General features: G+C 34.0%; 3 protein-coding genes across 9 annotated transcripts; 2 read left to right on the plus strand and 1 right to left on the minus strand.

The window, feature by feature from the left end:
- The first annotated feature begins 1,456 nt into the window (after positions 1–1,456).
- On the plus strand, positions 1,457–2,899 carry LOC101252370 (uncharacterized). The gene is made up of 2 exons (XM_010316143.4): positions 1,457–2,296; positions 2,387–2,899. The coding sequence occupies exons 1-2, from the start codon at positions 1,500–1,502 to the stop codon at positions 2,661–2,663; spliced, it is 1,074 nt and encodes a 357-aa protein (XP_010314445.1). The 5' UTR covers positions 1,457–1,499; the 3' UTR covers positions 2,664–2,899.
- Positions 2,900–6,059: 3,160 nt separating this feature from the next.
- LOC101252669 (pentatricopeptide repeat-containing protein At3g16010) lies at positions 6,060–21,839 on the minus strand. Of its 6 annotated transcripts, XR_011213452.1 has the most exons (6): positions 21,687–21,839; positions 21,433–21,554; positions 18,744–21,143; positions 18,238–18,648; positions 10,838–10,944; positions 6,060–6,384 (listed from the first exon to the last, which is right to left on the minus strand). XR_011213452.1 is itself a non-coding variant. In XM_010315973.4 (3 exons), the coding sequence occupies exons 2-3, from the start codon at positions 21,506–21,508 to the stop codon at positions 19,306–19,308; spliced, it is 1,914 nt and encodes a 637-aa protein (XP_010314275.1). In that variant the 5' UTR covers positions 21,509–21,554; positions 21,687–21,839; the 3' UTR covers positions 17,951–19,305. The 6 variants fall into 6 exon arrangements, 1 of the variants encoding a protein (XP_010314275.1); XR_011213451.1 differs by having other exon boundaries at positions 18,238–21,143; XR_002026411.3 differs by lacking the exons at positions 6,060–6,384; positions 10,838–10,944 and adding an exon at positions 15,913–16,476.
- LOC101266492 (trihelix transcription factor ENAP1) lies at positions 12,860–15,369 on the plus strand. 2 transcript variants are annotated; one of them, XM_004252288.5, is made up of 2 exons: positions 12,860–13,325; positions 13,876–15,369. In XM_004252288.5, the coding sequence occupies exon 2, from the start codon at positions 14,063–14,065 to the stop codon at positions 15,188–15,190; it is 1,128 nt and encodes a 375-aa protein (XP_004252336.1). In that variant the 5' UTR covers positions 12,860–13,325; positions 13,876–14,062; the 3' UTR covers positions 15,191–15,369. The 2 variants fall into 2 exon arrangements, with proteins under 2 accessions (XP_004252336.1, XP_004252337.1); XM_004252289.5 differs by having other exon boundaries at positions 14,014–15,369.
- Positions 21,840–22,416: the final 577 nt, after the last annotated feature.

A 22,416-nucleotide genomic window follows, 5' to 3' on the forward strand; every position in this document is an offset into this window, starting at 1 on the left:
TATGTAGTATGTTGATGGCATAAACATTATTAACACTCTTAATTAAGAGCTTTCAAGAAGATTATTGAGTGTTTGGATTATTATTTTTTAAATACAAGATTTTGGTAGATAAAATTTTTTCTTAGTCTACAGGGTATTCATTCGATAAATAAAATATTTATCCATCAATCAACATGTACTACAAAATTTTAAAGCAATTTTATATAAATAAATCATGTTTCGAATATTGTGAGATAGTTTGACATAAAATATAGATTCAAGTCAATCTTAAGAAAATGATAAAAAAATTGGTGATAAATTTCCATATTTCAATGTTATCGAGAAATTAACATATCCTTTCAATCGTAGTCGATCAGATATTTGTTTACAGTAAATTTATTGATGAGATTTAGCTTATTTTCAATAGGAGGACATAGAAATATGTTAAACATACGTTCAAATATCTTCGAAAAATGATTGATAAGAGATTTTTTTTATTACATCTAAGTTAGAAATGATCGATTATGCATTGTTAAGATAATCATTTGATCCATACACTACACCATTTTATGCCTACGGCCACACCAAATCTGAGCAACACTTAAAAAGTGTTGCCTAAAATATTTTTGGGAATACTTTTAAAATGTAGCCTAAATTTTTAACGTTTGGCAACGACAATATTAGCAACACTTGTAAAGCGTACTCTTTAATGGTATTGGTTACACTTTGTAAGCGTTGTCATAATATGAAATAAATGGCAACATCTATTTACATATATGACCACACTTTTAAAGTGTGCTATTTTTTACAATTATAAAAACCACACATTACAAGTGTGACCTAAATTTTTCACTAAAATTTTATATTCCCTCCAACATTTTCAACTCTCCCTCCCATATTTTATTGGCCAAAAAAATTATTAATAAAACATTTCCAAAAACTTCTCTCTCTCTCTCTCTTCTTTCCTGGAACAGGGCTTCTAAAAGTTTCTAAAAACATCCATTTCTAAAGAGCAGCTGAAGAACGTAGGTGAAGTGAAGATCGAAGAGAACAAGCTGAAGAACGTAGCTGACTGAAGAACGTAGTTGAGCTGAAGAACTTAGGTTAACTGAAGTACTGATCAACATCTGAGCTGCAGATTGTCTTCTCTAGAACATGATTTTCTCAAAGGGATGAAATGTTGAAGCTTAAGAACTGTGGATCGAAGAACTAAAGTGTGGAATCTGAAAAATCTAAAGAGCTTAGCTGAAGAACTAAAGTGTGGATGAAAGTGCCTTCTGTCGCTTGTACTAGTAGAGTACTTTTTTTTTCAATTCTCTACAGAATTCACCTCGGAAATTTTGTAGCTTATTTCACTTCTATTGGTTTTCCGAGAAACCGTTCAAATTATGTACCAAATATTTGTTAGTTCATGTGAGACTCTTTATTATTTACAGGTTCTTGGTTGTTCGAATAAGAATAAAGGATTGGTTTTTATCCGTTAACCGTATTGCACTTTGTATATCTTACTTGTTACTGCAATGGGTCGGAAGAAATCTAAGCCAAATCATTCTGTTGGAATTTTGGAAGGAGAAGTTCCTAAGGGGAAATTAAACGGTGAAACAGATGCTGGAACTGCGGAAAAAGATGAGTCTTTTGTAGTTGATGTGCCATTTTTTGTTGAAATTGATAGGTCTAATTGGTTATTGGACAAACATATGGATATTTCTGAAATTGTTTTATCAAACTTGAATGTTAGTGATGAGTTTGGTACTTATGTATTGGATGAGGATTTTTTCAGGGATTCTAGGTATTTATTGAGGTTTAGGGTCAGTAATGTTAATGAGCATCTTACTAGGATAAAGTTGGGTCATTGGCCTGTATTATCTGCTACTAGTGTATGTCTTGAAATTGTAGCAAAGCAGGAGAAAGAGGGTTTGGAGGAAACAGTTGTGTTGATAGAGGGAAGTTTTGATGGACCTGATGAGGGTATATCAGGGTTAGTCCATCTGGCTAGTTTGAAGTTCTTCACATTGAGGACTGTTATTGTTCCGAGTTATTTAGCATCTATACGGATGAAGGTCGAGATTTTGAAAAGTGCCTTTGATGGGTGTGAGTCACTTCTGGATACATCCAGACAGCTATGGAAAAAGAGCATGATGAATGTGATGGCTTGGCTACGTCCAGAGGTTGTCACAGCAGAGGCTAGATATGGATACCAGGTGGAAGCACATGCAGATATTGGTCTAGCTTCGGGGCTGGATGAAAGTTCTTCTTCTGCAAGGAAACTTTCTAGGTTTGATGTAGCTAGTTTCTATGAAGCTATTAAGCCATCAAAGTGAGTGGTTCTGCTGACTTAAGTTTCAATTTATGTTGGATATATGCAAATTTCCTCATACTTGGCTTTCATTTGTGATGTTGTCTGCAGGGAGGAGCCGATGCTTGATGATGACCTCCCTGGTTTGCTTCCTAAGCTTAGACCTTACCAGCGCCGTGCTGCTTATTGGATGGTGCAGAGGGAGAAAAGAAATTCCGATGGCTCCTTCCTAAGCAAAATAAATCACTTTATTTCTCCTCTGTGTATGCCACTGAGTTTAATTGACACCCCTATAACAATATATTACAATCCATTTTGGTATGTTTCTCTTTCTATGATCTACAGAAAATGTTATCATTGGATTCACTGTACTTCTACCATCCGTTGAAGTTTTTCATCCATGGTTCATCCATTATGTCCCTTATGATAAAATGGACACTTTCAACTGTTGGCACTAACTGAATTTGATTTTGCTATCGTGCATTTTATGAATTCAAAATGTGGATGATCAACTTCTCGTCATCTTTTGTTCTTTGGATTGGGGTGTGACTTGCTATGTACATCCCTAATTCCAGAACAAGTATCCATGTTCCCCTTCTTTTTTCTTGCAAATATGAATGGTAAAATTCGTCTTCCTGATAAGGCAAAAGCGTGACTTTTTCTCTTTTAGGCTACGCTTGTAAGTGTAGCTGATAAGGCAACACTTCTAAGCGTAGCTACAAAGTGTGGCCTTTTTGACTTTGAGGCTACGCTTAAAAGTATTGCTCATATGGCAATACTTCTAAGCGTAGGTAAAAAGCATGGCCTTTTTTCCTTTTGGCTACGCTTTTAAGCGTAGTTGATAAGGCTACGCTTATAAAGCGTCGCCTAAACTCTAAGGTTTCGCTGCTTTCGGCCACACCTGGAAAAGTGTGGCTTAAAGTCAAAAAGTGTGGCTTTTTACCAAAGGCCACACTTTTTCATAGTTTAGGCCACACTTTTCTAGGGTGGTTGGAGACATAAAATGTTGTAGTGATATAAAACTTGATATCTATATGCTATTTATTCAGGTACAATTATATCATGACATTTGATTAAAAAGTAATAATTTTCAGTTCATCAAATAATATAAAATTAATTCATTCATGAAGTCAATTGAGAGTGCGTAGATTGAGGTCAATGACTCAATGTGTTTTGTAATTATGTAGTCTTTCTTTGAAAACAAAGATTTCAATAATATTATATGAAGATAACATTGTTTGCCAATTGAATGGAGGATATATCAAAAGAGACTAATCATAGCATATCTCACCTATATTTTTCGTATATGATCTTCAATAAAATGATTAGACAAATGTTCAAAAATTCGTTTGATTATAATCATACAAATTTATTCACTAAAATATTATCAACATCAACAATTGAGAAATTAAGACATAAGATTGGAATGAGTCTTCTCTGAGATATTAAATAAAAATTTCATCAGGCGAAGTAAAATATGTGTTATACTCATTTTCCCTTAATCAAGATTTTATCCCATTAAATTTTTCTTACAAGATTTTTAATGAAGCAATATTACACGACGGATGGACTTTAATTTCTTCACTTGACTTCTTTTCATCATTTGTAGACATACAACAAGAAGTGTTACAAATCCTTTGAACGTGAATATGAATGCTCACTCATAACTTCTATCAACTATACATATACCATTTCTTGATAATTCATGTACCAATTAAATAAAGTGTTCAATTCTAACATTTAAAACTGTCTTGTAAACTTTAAATAGGTGATCATTATTATGTGAAAGATACAGCTAAAAATATAAAAAATTAATAAAAGTTACATTCTATCTCATATCTTTTATTTTCATTTCTTGTTCACTATTAGTACTCAAAAGTCCCCAGTCTATTATCGAATTCTCAACTACACACTTGTACTTCACGAGAATCTCATTAGCCCCCTGATCATTTTAAAAGTGATATATATAGCCCCTTAAAAATCCTTAATTAGATTTGTATCATGGAGTGATTTACACACGCCTAGCACATAATATTACTCTTTTTATGCATCAAAACAAATTAATTTGTTTTCTTTATTCTGTCGTCATAGAAGTGTAAAAAGTACAAAAAAATGAAATATAATTTTTTTGAAAAAACAAAAAGAAAACAAGAAGCTAATCTAAAGTAAAAGAAGTTTTTTTGCCTTTCACTCCCTCAAAGAAAATAAACTATACATTCTTTGTCACCTCAGTAAGGATCGCTTGGTTGAGTGTATTAGAAAAAATAATACATGCATTAACTTTGTTACTATCAGTACCTTGTTCGGTACTCTTTTCTAATATATATATAACTAATGATTTCATTGGTTGTACACTCTATTGTGTATTAAGGGTGTGCATTTTAATATCATGAATTTCTAGGTATGAGCATGCAATGATTTTAACACATGCATCAACTCAATTAAAGACTCGATTACCCTTGAAAACCTTTTTTTTTTCATCTTTTCCACCATAATTGTGGCAGGTATCTTTGTAAATAATATTTTTATACATTATATCTTATTTTTAACACATCAAATCAAACAATGCATAAAAATAATTTATGTAAAATTAACACAACCATAACTAATACATACATTACTAATGCAAGAATTACTAGTACAATCTATTTAGCATTATTCTTAGGTAAAATAGTCTAATCGGCTCTTATAATTGTATATATTTCTATTTTGAACCCTCCTACTTTAATACTTTGTCAACTAAACCCTTAAACTCATCAAAACATAATGTTTTGAACTCTTTTCTCATCAGATCATTGTGTGTGTATTCCAACCTCTTACATGTATAATTCTATGTTATTTTCCAATGACATGTTAGAAATTAAATATTAAGAAAAAAATATTTAACTTATGAAATTTTTTGAATAGCCATGTTCTTCAACCTCCATATATGCTCACAGTTTGAGCACCAAATTCATATCAAATAGATGAAATTTCTTTATTTGGCTTGAAATTTCAACAAGAGATTCATAAACACAAAATCTACTAGTCACAATCACAAATTTGAATTAATTTTATAAATTCATAAGACCCATTTGTTGTTCAAGTTTTCTCAAACTTATCAGTGGAGTTTTCAATTTTTTCAATACCTCTATCAACCGTATACGTTTATCCATATAATGCCTTCTCATTAAATTCAACACAAATAATGGTATGAACTTTTAAAATTAAAAACTTTAAAAATTTAGATAAGTTGTTGCAAAGAGGAGATTGTATTGAAGAAGAAGAAAAAAAACAAAAGTATATGACTGTTGATTTAGAAGAAGAAAAAGAGAATGAATGTGGTGGGTGATTTTGTTGAATAAGAAGAGAAGAAAATTTAGGGTTATAGTGGAAAGAGTAGTGGAAAAGAATAGAAATTGGGGCGGGGGCTGGGTGGGAGAGGGTTAAAGAAGATTTTTTTTAATTAAAAAAATTATTTTTCTTCGAAAAAAGTTTTTAAATTGAAAATAGTATAATGACACATTTGGAAGCGAGTGTATTTACACATTCTTAAAACTCAACACTATTTATGCCACATAGGTTTGATAAATGGTTGGGTTGTTTTCAACTATTGTGTTTTAATAAGTTTAAGGGTTAATTTGATAAAGTATGAAGTAAGAGATTTTAAAATACAAACTCATACAAGTATAAGGGTCCATCAGATTATTGCACCTAATTATTTATCACGATCCAAATCGTCGTGATTGGCACCCACACTACAACTCGGTGAGAGAACCACTACTAGCAACCAATCAAAACAATAAATCAAAAAACTAACGCATTTAAGTTATGAAAGCAAGTTAAATAATTAAGCTAAGTTCCATCAATTAAAGATCTAATAATTAACTAACAATGCGGAAGATAAACCTAGTATCTGAAAGTCAATGTACCAAAACTAGAAGCAAGAACCAAATCTTACAAGAATTTCTAGTGAACTATCTAACTGACTAAAATAAGGTTTACGTCCGAAAATAGTGGACATAGACTAAAGAGAATTCTATGGCAGCTCGAACGATGAGCTCACCCTTGAACTCAAAGCAATCGCTGATCACCTAAGCAAAGTTTGTCAATAGCCACGTGAAGATGTCCTGTACTTAACAAAAATAAGAGCAAGTGTAGAATCAGTACACAATCACAGTGTATTGGTAGAATCACTCGACTATCCCACTAGTGTAACATAAACAAGCAATTAGAACATTATAACAGATGCATAAATATCAACATATTCAATACTATCATAAGATTAAACATCACAATTCACATGCTTCATCACATAGTTGGTCCTCTAACAAAACCCAAAGTCAAAACTGTTAGCATGCCAAAACGTGGTGATCCGATCTAATTTTGATGCCAGAACGTGGCAAGCGATCCCTGTTAGCATGTCGGAACATGGCAATCCGATCCCAGTTAGCATGTCGGAATGTAGCAATTCGATTCAAGTTAGTGTGCCAGAACGTGACAGCCGATCCAAATCACATATCTCAATAACACATCAAGATCACCCATTCAAGTCACGATTTCATGGTATCAATATTCATATATCTCATTTCAACATCTATGATCGATATTGCAACATCCATACATACATAAGTATCACAACGAGCAAAACAAGTGTATATCACACAATCATAGAATCACAACCATCAACTACCTCGAAATAAGCTTGAAACCCTAGACAACTTGATCCTTCCCTTTTCGGATTTGTTCCGCTTGTTCGTGGTCTACAAATAACAATTTATATACGGAAGTCAATAAAGAAGCATTAAATTTCCGGAATACTAACAAACTATGAACCCCAATTCAAACCTATGACCCCAACTAATCAATTTTGGGGTTAATTCCACTATAGGATTCTTCAAGAAATTGTTCTCCATCAATATTTACCCATTCTAAAACGCTCTACGGACCCAAAAATAAATTTGGAGAGTGAAAAGCTTACCTCTAGCTTCAAGAATGGTGGAAAACGAGTTAGAATAGCCCATGGGTCGTCTCTTAACCCAAAAAGTCAAAAAATACAAAATAAAGTCGTGTAACGGTCTTATTTATGATTTTAAAATCCGCCATCCCGCTACAGCGACACACATCCCGTTGTAGCGGCATCGCTGTAGCGACACCAATCCCACTGTAGTGACAATTTTTGAACCAGTGAGCTCCGTCATGAAAAATCTCAAAAATTCTATAATCAATTTTCGCCTCTTCTACTACAGTGGTACCTATCCCGCTGTAGTGACGTTGCTGCAGCGATAAGAATCCTGCTGCAGCAGCACGAAGCGAGGTAGTTAGCCTTTAAGGGATTTTCAGTTTCCATCTTTCATAACATACTCTTAATCCACTACACTAGAAAGTACCCTTAACGCTACGGGCGAATCCCGGAGGTCTATTATCCAAATTCAATTTTGTAATGTCATACGGATTTCCTAACGAGTTATCTAACCGATTATGTAATAAAATTCCTATTTACTCCACCCCGATTTCTATTAGATTCTCCTACACCTTGACGATTCCAATTTCCTCCAAATCTAGATAAGATTGGAAAAATCGTAACACTACGAAAAAAATTTCCGACCCTAATTTTTATCCATGGACATTTCTGTAACGACGAAACTCGATCGTTACATTTTTATACATTCTAACAGATGAACGGTTATGAAGCAAATAATTTCTCTGTAAAATAGTATAAAGAGGTAATAAGTAAATATATAGTTGAAAATTCGATAATAGGTTATAAATCATTTAGTGTTATAAATCCATTGTTTTATGTGGAGATCCATTAGAGTTATCCAACAATTAATTGGATTCATGTATAAGTGTTTCTACGATGATAAGAACCTTAAGAGATAACTATGTATCTATTAATGTGGTGACCTTTGGGAGTGATATCTCAACACTATAAATAGAGATATCACTCACCATTTAACAATACACTTGAATAAAAAGAAAATTTTCTCCTAAATCTACTTCTCTTATCCTCTTCTTTATACTTATATTATTCTGAGCTTAGATTTTATAACACGTTATCAACACGAGATTCTAACCAATTGAGATTGAGTTTTAGTTTTAGTTTTTTTATAACTCATATTTTGGTTGATCCGTTATGAGAACCTAGGTATTATATGCATAAAATCAGGTATATATTTTCTAAAATATTTTTATGATTTAGAGTACAATAGTATTCAGTCACTAATAATTATCAGGAATGAAAAGCATATACTACCATTGGTTGAATATGACGTGCTATACAAAATCTCTTAAATGGAAGAAGGTATAAAATTTTAATAGCATGGTTTAAATATTATTTTGATTGTTTTAAAAGACTAAAAGGGTGAGTCATGTTGTACTTCGGTTTATTATACCGTTGGTTAAGGGTAAGACGGTGGATTCAAATCTCATTGTACCAAAAGGGTAAGACATCAGGTTAAAGTCCGGATGTACCATAATGAAAAATGTGAGGGTAAGACGGTAGATTTATGTTCTATCGCACTAAAAGGGTAAGACATCAATTTGAGTTTTGATGCATCATGATTGAGTTCATGCTCCATTCCTTGAAAAGAATGTGGTAGTAATGTATGATAACTTTGAAATCCGCCAATTGAATTGCTCCATTCTATCGTATGATGTGGTAGCTGTAAATAATTAGTCTGAAAGATGACAAATGATTAACGATTTGAAAAAGGATGTGAAATGACGGAATTATAATAGTCATCGTTGTGGTAATTATAAAAGGAAAAACACTATGGGTTCTTAAAATAGTCTTTCAGAATGTGAAGGCAATTTTTATTATCAAAATGGTATGAAAGCTCATTGGATTTGTGAATGTTGTCAATCCAATAATTTGACAAGTTTTATAAATCCTCCATCAAAATAAAAGAATATAAAATGGCGGTTCACTTTATTTTTCAAAATGATGTTGAGGTGGATCATGTAAATATGTCAAATACAAAGGTCTAACATGTATAAATAGTTATCAACAACTCATGAAGAGATTGCGACTTGTAATAAGCATGTGAATGTTTGCCTTTTCTTGAAAGTGCATATGGAAAAATATGAAGGAAAAATATTAATAAAAATATATTCATGTATGGTTGGATATATGTCAAACTCACCTCTACGGGAGGTTTGAGAGAAATAAATAAATTTTATTTGACATGAACAATCAATAGTCGTGTGCATTTATACGTTAGAATATTATAATATGTTTGTTATGAACCAATGAAAGAACAAAAAGAAAGAAGTATTCTTGCCTATAAAGGTTGTGGCCATGACCAAATATTCTATGTGACGATACAAATTTGTCATTGGTTGTGTACCTATGGTAAAACAAAAGTAAAGCAAGAAACATGTCTTACTTGTAATAATTTTGACCATGACAATAACAATATAATTTTCTCCTTGAAGGAGATATTCATCATGTGGATGATGTCATGAAATATATGATAGTATACAGAAATTAATTACATGCTTTAACGAGCTGTGATATTGCCAGAGCAATAATATTGAGTACGGTTGTAATAAGTCTCAAAAGAAACTTTTTAAGTTTCGAATGAATTGAAAAGAAATATTGAGACTATAAAATATGAAAATATTTATTATATTCATATTACTACAACCGAAGAGGGTTATAAATATTTATGTAAAAGATTACCCCACTTTTTCTCTTGTTTATTGCAGACAAACATGAACATGCTAATGAAATCACATGCAAAAGTAAATTATATGTGTACTGAAATAAATATCAGTTGGTATGACCAGTTGGCCATCATGGTTTGAATGTGATGCAAATATAATTGAGAATTATGGGGCTTATATGATTAAGAAATAAAAGATTCTTCAAAAACTCTTTGTGTTGCTTGTTCTCTTGATCTTTGATAAAATGATCATTGTACCAGCTAAGGTTGGGATTGTAATCCCCTGAAGTTTTTGAAACATATAAAAAGATAAATATTGGTCCATTCATCTGCTATGTGAATCATTTGCAACTATGATAGACGTATCTATGTGATGATCATATGTGCTTTGTTGTCAACTTACAAAATTGATGTTTGCAAGGTTGTTTGCTCGAATTATTAAATTAAGAGCAGAGTTCTAAACTATGAAATTATATTGATAATGCTGATTAATTTAGCAAAAATTTCATGTCTCCAATTATAGTTAAATCATGGTTATGAGAACAAAACTTCCAAATAAGATTTGGTATGAGATAGTTTTATTTAACATGTAGTAACATATGTATGCATCAAGCCAACAAGGTTTCCCCATTAAAATTGATTCAGGGTCAAGAACCAAATAATTTTTATCTAAAATATTGCATGTGCAGTTATGATTTTAATTGTTGCACTACGCACAAGGATGAATTCCCAAATAAGGTTGGGATAAATGTTAGATTTCCTAACATTAGGGGGAGAGATGATTGACAACTAAAATTATTTATGAGGTTAATTATGAATTATCTGGGTCCTTGTTAAATAAATATGTGAACTTAAAGTTCAAGTGATACTTCATTTGCATAATGTTGCAAATCAACTACCTGATGAATGTACTGACCTTATGATATAATTCAGCTGCAAATGCTCCAATGTGAAGTTCTTGAAGGACGGAGTCTATGATACGCCGGAAGCATAATAGACCAATTGATTCAAAGTATAAATTTTCTGGAAGAAGGAGAGATCAAATGATCAACATGGTTATGATAATGAGGCAAATGCTATAAGAGAGCAACACAACATAACACTTCATAAAACCTTGAAAAAGCTTCAGGTATCTGTAAAATGATGAAAAATGAAGAGATCTAGATAAATTATGTCATATTGGAATCGATATAAAATAACCGTCGACGATATCTTCGATATGAAGTCGCGCTCAATGATATAATCTTGAATTCAAATTTTTCATATAGTATGGACAGATAAATGGTTGACCAATTAAAATGCATCATTCAAGTATATTGTTTCAGTTAGAAAAGTGACGTTTTGGACTGATAGTCCATAAATCAAGGTATAATGTCAGTGGGTACAATAAATTATTATACGATGGTATAATCGTAATATATCAAGTACAACTTGTGCCTTGGGGCATAAAGGTTTGTCGCAAAATTCCTGATATTATTGGAGATGTTTTCTCCTATGGTGGATGCAATGAGGTTTATTTTGATCTGACAACATATGAAACACTTGAATGCATATAATGAATAATTATTATGTCTAGCTAGACAATAATGAAGGTTATACAAAAATCCTTGAAGTAATCGGGGTGTTTGAGCATATAAAAGTTTGAAGAGAACTTTTTCTATAAAGCTTAAAAAATCCTTATATGGATTGAAATAATCAAGGAAGAAAAGGATACAAAAAGAATAACCTAATTATCCTTGAATTTTTATGAAAGGTTAGGATCTGAATTTGTTATAAATTGTGTATGTAGATGACTTGAAATTACTAACACTTTTAAGGAGCTTTTAAAAGCTATTGAATATTTGAGAAGGGAATCTAAAATGAAAAGATTTTGGGAAGACAAAATTTTGTCTTGACCTAAGATTGAAAATTTTTCGAATGAAATATTTGTCCATCAATCAACATACACAACAAAATTTTGATACAGTTTTATATGGATAAATTACATTCATTGAGTACCCCAATGATTATGAGATTGCTTGAAATAAATGATAATTCTTTTTTATCTCAAGAGAAGGATGAAGAGCTTTTTGGTGATGAAACTCCATATCTTAGTGCAATCAGGGTACTAATGCATCTTGCTAACAATACTCGACCAAATATCTGTTTTGCAGTAAACTTACTGGCAAGATTTGATTTCTCCCCCAACAAAAGGACATTTGAATGGTGTTATGTATATACTTGAATATCTTTGAAGGACCATAGACATGAGTTCATTCTATCCGAAGAATACAAGTCAGAGTTGATTGGTTACGCATATGCAAAATATTTTATCTGATCCGCATAAAGCATGATCTCAAACATGCTATTTGTTTGCATATGGAGGCACAATAATATCCTGGCGATCAATGAAGCAAATGTTGCTATGCAGAAATAAAAGCCCTCCATGAAGCAAGCCGAGAGTGCCTTTGGTTGAGATAAATGACACACCATATTCAGAAAATGTGTGATTTTTCTTTGAAAAAGAACAATGTACGAAGATTGGAGACATCATCGCAAAAAAGTGAGCGATGTTTTAATCAGGGGAGTATAATATGTGTTGCACTCTTTTTTTCTTGACCAAAGTTTTGTTCCACTAGATTTTCCTGGCAAGGTTTTTAATGAGGTAACAAATAATGTGTATCAAAAGATATGTTTACTCTTTTTCCTTCACCATAATTTTTTCTAGTTAGGTTCTAACGAGACACATTATCAAAGGACATTCAAGTGAGAGTGTTATAAATCTGTGGATGATCTGTTAGAGTTATCCAACAATTAACTGAATTCATGTATAAGTGTTTCCAAGGTAATAAGAACCTTAAGACATAACTACGTATCTATTAATGTAGTGACCTTTGAGGGTGATATCTCAACACTATAAATAGAGATATCACTCACCATTTAATAAAGATATCACTCACCATTTAATAATATACTTGAATAAGAAAAAAGTTTTCTCCTACATCTACTTCTCTTATCTTCCTTTTATTATTGTGAGCTTAGATTTTATAACATTTAGTTATTTCCCTTTAATTTTTGAAGAAATAAAATAAATAGTTGGCCCTAATAATGTGAGGACACATGTCCTTACACCCGTGCTGTTGATGGACCCCAAAAGCAGCCGGAAGGAAAAATCACAATCGGCGCACTTGAACAACTTTGGTGGTTGCACTCTCATCTGATTTTTGCGTCCCCCTCTCTCTCACATCTTTGCTACCCCAGAAGATGAACCCTACTAAATTTTCAATTTTTTTTATTTTCATGTAATTCTTTCACAGTATCAGATCCTTAAAAGTTTTCTTCAATTTGTTCTTGCAACCTGTTTGATTTTCCCTCAAAGTTTCAAACTTTAAGGCAATTTCAAGAACAAGATTCCATTTTTTGAGGTAAGGGAGTTAAAGGGTGTTCTTTTTATTTATTTATTGGAACTTAATCTGTTGGATGTTGTTGATTTTTAGATGGGTTTTGGTTGTGAAGGTGTTTGATTTGCTCAAACCAAAAAAAATAATCATTTCTTGAAATAAGGGAGTTAAACAGCAGGTATCTCTTCTGATTGGAAAATGAAAAGTTCTTTGTTTTTTTGGGTTGTTTAGGGGTTTGATTAAGTTTCCAGTTTTAAGAGGTGTTTGAGTACAAATTTCCCCCTTATGAGGTAAAGGATTATAGGGTTTTCCTTTGACTTGTGTCTGAGAAGTTTTTGTATGGATTTTGGGTTTCTGTAGGCATAATTTCTTGAATTTGATAGAGGGTTTCAATTGTGTCTGAGAAGTTTTTGTTTGGATTTTGGGTCTATGTTGGCATATTTTCTTGAATATAACAAGGTTTTCAATTGTATGTGAGAAGTTTCTATTTGGATTTTGGGTTGTTGTAGGCATATTTTCTTGAATTAGATAAAAGGGATTTTGCTTGTATCTGAGATTGTTTTTTTTTAATTAGGTTTTTGTGATGGTATAAATATGATGGAGAAACTTGTTCATCTAGTTGCTAGGAATAAAGTGTTAATTTGGAGTTAAAATGGATTGAAATTGATCAAGAAAACATTGTGCTTGGAAGTTTAACTTAGACTCCCTCTAGGTATTTGTGTGTCGTAGTAGTTGATACTTGGTTGGTTTCTTGTGCTTCAATGGATGACATTGAGGATAATGGGAGATATCCTTCCAACCCTTATGGCATGAACCAGGGTTATGAGTCATCCAATCGCCAGAAGCTTCCTGTTCACGACCCTTCTTATTCAAGGCATGTCGACAATCAGTATGTGGAGGAGGCGGATGATGATGAAGAAGTTGATGGCGAAGAAGAAGAAGAAGATGATGATGGCGAAGAAAATGGTGTTCAGCGGATAGGGAAAGATGTGTTTGATGACGATGACGATGATGATGATGAGTATGGTGATTTGCAGAGGCATCAAAAGAAGAGGAAGTTAAAGAGCTTGTTATCAAGTTATGAGTTTGCACCTCGAGTACCACCACCATCTACTACAGCTGCAACTGCTCCTAAGCCTTCATTTGGTGGTAGGAATCCACTTTCAGATTGGTCTGAAAATGAGACATTTATTTTGCTTGATGCATGGGGCACTAGGTTTGTTCGACATGGGAGGAAGAGTCTTCGATCAGAGGAATGGCAAGAAGTTGCAGACAGAGTGTCACGGGGGTCCAAAATTGAGAGGACAGACACCCAATGTCGTAACCGTTTGGATACTTTGAAAAAGAAATACAAAAAGGAGAAGATGAAGTTTGCAGAGACTGGAAGTAGCACTAGCAAGTGGGTGTACTTCAAAAAGATGGACATGTTACTAACATCAACTCCCCAGAAAGCTGGTGTTTCATGTGGAATGGACTCTGGAGAGTATGTTTTCATGAGCCCAAAAGCTTATCTGAATCGTGCTAATGGCTTGGATGAGATGAGGGACAGTCCTGCTAACTCAGAATCTGCTGATGGTGAGGAGGATGGTTCAGAGGATCTTCCACCAAAAAGATCAAGAAATGTACAACCAGGAGGGAACGGGAATGGGAATGGACATTCTTTCAAATTAATAGCAGATTCTATCCATAAATTTAGTGAGATATATGTGAAGATTGAGAATAGCAAGAGACAGCAAATGATGGAACTGGAGAAAATGAGGATGGACTTCCACCGAGAATTGGAACTCCAAAAGAGGCAAATTATGGAGAGAGCTCAGGCAGAAATTGCAAGAATACGTCAAGGAAGTGATGAAGAGAACGACATGTCTGCTGAAAATGTTAGTGGATGACAAGCCAGATTATCTCTCTATTCGTTGTATGTTGGCTATTTTCCACTGTTGTATTATATCTTGCATTTTAGTTTCTCACCATTGATGGCTATATGCAAGGCAACTTAATGTGATGTAAGAATGTATCTGGATGTTGTTTCAACAGTCAATAATAACATTATGGAGGTCTGTTAACCTAATCCACTCTTGTCCAATACTCTATAGTTTTATGGTTTAGAACTTACTTGAGTTCAATCACAGGGACCCATCAGAGTTTTCTCAAGATATGGGAATTAAAGTTCTGATATGAGGGTCCAGCAAAGCGAGTAGGTGCGGCTTCTGTGGGCAGTGGTGAATCCATGATTTAGAGTTGATAGGTTCTGGTGTTGATATTCAGAGTAATTTTGTGTTTGTGTATTGTATGAGCTAAAGCCATGGTGAATATTCACAGGAAAACCTGAGTAAAAATAGAGAAGCCATTTGTGATGTTTCTTCAGATATTAGGCTCATTTGATGTACAAACTCTACCACAAGTAACTTCACTTTTTGAGCAAAAAAAGCAATGTCTGCTCATTTGACATGTATCGTCAATGTTATTCTAAAATTGTTTTAGATCATCCTTCATACTACAATATACTAACACTACTATGTGCTGCCATTTTCCATCTAAAGGCTTCTGGTGGTTATAACAGAAGCTGCAATTGGAGACACTTCTAACTGTAACCACACACCTATCAACAAGATATTCGAAATATTTAAAGTAACATTCGAAGTGGGTGTTTTTATATACAATTGTTACATGTATTCCCAATATCGAAATATTGCCTTCAATATTCTCAAAAGGGCAGACTTCCCATGGTGAACATAACTTAAAAGAGTTCCTGTAACATTAGTACATTTGAGCAACTTATCAAAAAAGATGTTACATTTCAGCATTCCTTGGTGATACCCACACAAGATATGATAGCTCTCTTTCCAAGAGATTTATGGCAATTGGTCAGCTTGTTATATGTTTAAGACAATAAGACCTGGCATGCACCCAATCGATAACATCTGTATCAATAGTTGAACCTCAAGACGGATAAGGTCAGCGTTTTCATCCTTGTGCAATAGTTGTGTAAAACAAGAATAACTTTGGTTTCAAACTGGTGGCTGTGCCTAAATATACATAAGTTTCAGTATGGTGATGCAGTGTTGCTGGCTTCAAGGGACTATTATGCACTGTATGATGCACGTAGTTTTGCAGCTTGGATGATGAGGAAAATTCTACACCAGATACAACAATTATGGCAGCCACCACCAGTGTCCTTCAAAAGAAATACATATTATTTTCTTGATCTGACAACAAAATCAATGGCATTTCCATTCCAGTTTGATACAAATTGCACACAAGGGTGACATCCCACCAGCATAGATTAGAGAACCACAGAAAAAAGTCTGGCATTCAGTATCAGAAGTATGAACTAGGAAAATATAAGGACCTGCACTCTAGTTTTGGCGAAATAAAATAGACCTTCCTTCTGGTTAAGAAAGACGGACACCTCCATGACTTAACGGTGGAAGTGCAACAAAATAATGTTGTCATTGAGAAACCTTTTACTAGTTTACCCATCATTTATCTTAAGTATCTTTTGAAAGAAATAGATTCTGATTCTATTCATTGCTCAATGACAGAAGGGAACTGGATCAGTTGATAAGCATCTTCAAGCTAAAGAAACGTACAATAGTACCTAAGCATCAACGGTGAAGAATCTAAGCCAACCAAGGCATGGATAAAAAGATACCACCCAGCTACATCCCCCACCTGGATTTAAACTTGCTCTTCATTTCTTTAGTCCTCCATTTTGTTTCCTCTCCCTTCTTTCTGTTCTCACTTTCATCTGTTCCTCTTGTTTCATTTTTTCTCTTTTAATCCCTTTTTCCCATCATATTTGTTCCTCCACAGTCTCCCCTTCGTTCTATGTATGTTCCCAATTCAGTAACAGCCACTACCATTACCAACACCAAGTGGTAACTCTTCATGATCTCCCATCATTTATGAACCCCCTTTTGAATTTTCGAATTCACAACTGTTTCTTCCTTTGAGAGACCTGCACTTCTGGCAAAAAAGCTACAAGCAGAGTAGGTTTTTGTTTTTTATCAACTTATGCTGCTAAAGGTAATTAGCCCTATCATGTACTCTCTCCAAATGATATAATTTTGATTTTCTTTGTTCTCTTGGAATCATTTACCAGCTGAAGAAAGAAGAAGAACAGGGAAGTCTACCAAGTCATACATCTCTGAGGTGGTTACCAATATCTCGACAAATTTTTATGGCATAATCAACCCTAAACCATGTCCAACTGGAGCTTAGTTTATTGTATAAATTCAATTAAAATAATTAACTTTCCAAAAAAATCAATTAAGACATTATATTAGAGCAAAGATGTCTGTCAGTTTTTCGTATCAAGTAGGTGTTTGTCATTTCAAACTTTAAGAGGGTTGTGTACAAATGGTCCTGAAATTTAACCCAGATGTAACACAAACAGCTATGTAACACAAAGAGAATGACTGAGACAAGCAATGCCTTTTAGGTAAAGACATTTATCTCGCGGATAAATAAATAAAACTTCACCAAAATGCACATAAATAATAGAGTTTACTTGACTTACCAAAATGATATAGTTATGCAATGCAATTTGTATTATATTTGTTCTGAGGAACTGCATAAAGAGGGTATAAATAATCTAAATTAATTTTAAAAATAAGGTTTACACACCAGAACCTAAGATGTCTTAAATATACAACAAAAATGATTTATTCAAAGCAAATAAAGCTTTAGGTAAAAACATTGAAGTGTTACTTTTATAATTTCACATTTAAAGTGTACATATTGATCTTTTCTTATGACTAAGTTTACATATTGATCTTCGAGAAATTCTATTTCAAAAAGCTCATTTCCTTGGATTATTTATCACACCTCCCCACCATAATTTTAATCTGTTATATTGGGACAAAAAGGTTTCTTGGATGAACCATTATGAATTCATGATATACTACTTTTATTGGTAAAATCATCACAACCATACCTTTTGGCAACTGAAGAGAAAATGAGCTGGATGAGTGATCCTGATGCCTCCTACCCCGTCTCATTCTAGACCCGAAATTGGAGTGCACCAAAAGGTCACTGGAGAATTTCACTTGTAGGAAGCAATAGGTACACCCTGGTCATTTTGAGAGAGGAGAAAGGGAGGGTAGATAATCCTTGACGTGAAATTTCTAAACATAATTATGAGTAAATTGATCACAGAAGCACGCTAGCTTCAGAAACTGCAGCAAGAAGGGTCATAAAAGATTCACAATGATCCACTTAACCGACAGAAGGCCAAGGATTGCTAGCTCCAGCCTCCATGTAGCCACAGGGTTCAATAAGGAAAAAAATGAACTTCATTGGATCTTTAAGGAACACCAAGCCCATATAAAATAGTTTTTGCCATACTCTAAGGAGATAAAAAGCAGATGTTAAATATCCAGGAGCACAAAGAAGTGGAATTCTGGTGAAAAATATCCGATGCACAGGACAAGTGAAACTTACCTTCTCCCCGTTCCTCCTTCCCAAAGGAATTTTTTTATATAAGGCCAGAACCACAGTGTCCCAAAGCAAGTTCTCACTTCTTCAAACAAAGGAACTACCAATGGCAGAAGAAACACTCACTAATGGAAATTTTGTAACTCACATACCCACAGATGGAATTAGATATATTTATGACAGAGAGAATCATGAAGCAAAAGGAAACTAATCAGGTCCAACTGCCAAAAGCTAACCATCCTTCGTCTTTTGTTACAGGGTGCTACCAATTCCACTCAGTGAACAGGAGGAAGATTCCGTCTGCATGCTAATATATGTGCTGAAGATACCACTTTAAACCCTTACCCCAAAGTGAAAATTCAATCACATATCTGCAGAAGCCAACACCAGCAGGGAGAATAACCAAAATGCTGCAATTATTTGCCACTCAATTTTACTAGAGCATCATAAAACCCTACATAGAGCTGCGCACTTTGCCAGGCCAAGATGATTTAAACGGTTCCCATGTCCTAAATAGTGTAAATAAAGAAAAGCACTAACTAGAAGAATCTCCCATACCAAAGCTCCCTCATGAAGTTTGACATGTACCATCCTCATCAACATGACCGACTGCTTCAAGTATTGAGGAGTATGTTATAAGATCATATTCAAAAGCATTGGTACGCATCTCTTTCATCAGTCTTGCAGCTTCCTCGAACATGCCAGCACGACTTAGGCAACCAAGAATGGTGTTGTAAGAGACAGCATCAGGCTTAATTGTTGAATGTTTCATTTTTGTAAACATCTCGATCGCTCGCTGCGGGTCACCAGTCTTGGACAAACCATTTAGTATTATGTTAAATGAGTTCAAGTCGGGAGCACAACCATTTTCTTCCATACTACGAAACATGGAAAAAGCCTCATCTAGCATACCTGACCTCACCAGTCCGGACATGAGTGCATTGTGTGCATATACATCAGGAGAACATCCCAGCTTTTGCATCTCATTGAAAAGATTGATAGCCTCAGTCAAACGGCCACATTTCCCGAAGTGCTTTATCATTACAGCATATACCCGAGAACTGCTAGATCCACAACTCTCTTTTAGTTCTTGAAACAACTCATTAGCAGCTTCATAGCGTTTTGCTTTTCCAAGGCTATTGATCAAGCTGCAATAGGCAGCTGGACAAGGAGGAAAGCACTTCTCGTCCATCTCCTCAAGCAAAGCTAAGGCTTTTTCAACTCTATTTTTCTTGCAATACCCATCAATAAGTATTGAATAAGTAAAAGAGCTTGGAGCAACACCATTTGCTTTCATTCTGTCAAACCAAGATGAAACCTCGGATATTGGCGCTTTCGACTCAAACAGGGATTTTATAACAGTATTATATGTCACAACATTCGGTTTACAGTTTAATGATTCCATTTCATTAAACAATTTAAACGCATCACCTATACGTCCTCCCCTTCCTAGAAGGTTTATCACATTGTTTATCAACACAACATCCGGCTTACATCCATCTTTTATCATGGACAGAAATATAGAATACGCTTCCTCGATTCTACCAGCTTTACCAAGCCCTCTTATCAATTCAGTGTAAGTATACACAGTTGGGGCACAAGCATTCTTCTTCATCTCATCGACCAATGCTAAAGCCATTTCGACCCTGCCCATTTTGAAGTGAACTGCTAACAAGGTTGTATATATCTTTGCAGTGGGATGTAAACCATTGTCCTTCATTTCATCAAATAACCTAATAGCAGAATCATCACGACCTAACTTTGCATAGGATGATATAAGAGCACTGTAGGTTACTGTATCAGGGAAACAGTTGCCCTCATTACACATTTCACTGTAAAGCTCATGCACTTTTTCATGTTGACCCTCTTGCATCAGCATCATAATAATGGAATTGTAAGTGGTTGCAGTTGGCTTGCACTTGCGACCTTTAATATGGTAAAATATTGATAGTGCTTTGTTTACCATCTTTGCCCTGCCCAAAATTCTCACAGTCTCGGATAGATCAGCAGGAGTAATAACACATGTACTCCGCGCCATTTCTAGCACCGTCTTCCACATTTCACCTGTCAGCCCAGCTTCTTCAAGACATCGAATCAAAGTCAGGTAAGTAGTAGAGTCATGTTCAAAGTTCCTCCTTTTACCAGCCCACTTAAAAAATTGAATTTTCACACTGACCTCCGTGTCTATTTTCATAACCTCTCGAACCAATTCATTGTCTACTTTCAACTTTAGCACTTCCAATGCCTTTTCAGCATCAGGACCCCACTTAAATATCTTCAGAATCCTGATAAACCTCTCATCCAATATTCTTACAGAACCCCTTCTTAAGGGTGGTCTCTTCTCTTGAGTGCCTTCTGTTTCGGCCTTAGGCCTTGAGATTTCAAACATTTTAACAATATCACTTTCTGCAACATAAACAAACAAACAAAAAGGCTATTACCATTCACTATCTTTGGGCATTTGGGGAAAAAGAGTTTTTTTTCTACAAGTTATACATGCCATGAGAAATCCCAGTATGTGCATCACATAGTAACTTCAAACTTTCCAGGGCAATCAAAAACTACACCAAAATTGGATTCTAATAGAACATTGATCTATTTTTATGTATCCTAAAACTATATACAACTCTTTCCTGAATCAACGAACAAAATAAATAATATAGTTCACAGGAAGAAGAAGAAGCATCACACTCACCTGTCTGCTTAATTCTTTGACATAAACAAGAAAATGTGGATATACTTCTCCTTGCACAAACAGTTCCTATCATCATTGTAACTTCAACTTGAAGAAGCAAGTATGCTTCCCACAGTCGGTACCTAAAACAATATTTGCTAAAAATCATGAGAAATAAACTCGACATAGAATAAAAGAAGTGCATCTAGCAGTCGGCAGATGCCTCTGACCGGAAAAAAAAAAGATAACGGGTGCAGCCATGATTTTCCAGCTACCTTGAAATCCAATTTATACGACAGGTGGTGGTGGTGTCGTGGCGGTAATGCGGCCGCTAGATTGGGCGGTAGCGGTGGTAACGCCGCCGTATTGGGCAGTGAATTTGGGAAATTGACAATTTTTGGATAGATGCTAAGTAAAACTTTAACTAATTAAAATATTTATCAACTCAATACCGTTTTATTTGTTAAATTTTAATTTGACACATTTTTAAGAAAAATCATTTTATTATTAAAATATTTTTTATATTTCAAATTAATTTAATTATTCAATCTACAAAATTACTTTTAGAATATTTTTTTTATTTTTATCCTTCATTTGGCAGGAATTATTTTCTTAATATAGCTGCATTTTTAAAAAAAAAAAAATTATTAAAGCTTTACTTCCAAATATTTATTTGGTTTTAACATAAATTTTTTAATCACTTTAAGAGTCATATATTAAATTTTGTACCAGAAATGAATTAAAAAATTTAATTATCTTTGAAATTAGTTATTATGATTAATATTATTGATGAGTGCGGGTCTTTGAAAAATGGATTTGAGCTACTTAGTTGGATTGTGTTTAGGAGTGTGTTTGGTACGAAGGAAAACATTTTCTGGAAAATGTTTTTCAATTTTCTCATGTTTGGTTGGGCAAAAGTTTTGGAAAATGTTTTCCAAATCAACTCATTTTCCTCAAAATTAAGGAAAATGACTTCCCTTCAAAAATTAAGGAAAACATTTTCCA

This window comes from Solanum lycopersicum, chromosome 12, assembly GCF_036512215.1.
Source record: "Solanum lycopersicum chromosome 12, SLM_r2.1".
In the NCBI taxonomy this organism is placed as follows: Eukaryota; Viridiplantae; Streptophyta; class Magnoliopsida; order Solanales; family Solanaceae; genus Solanum; species Solanum lycopersicum.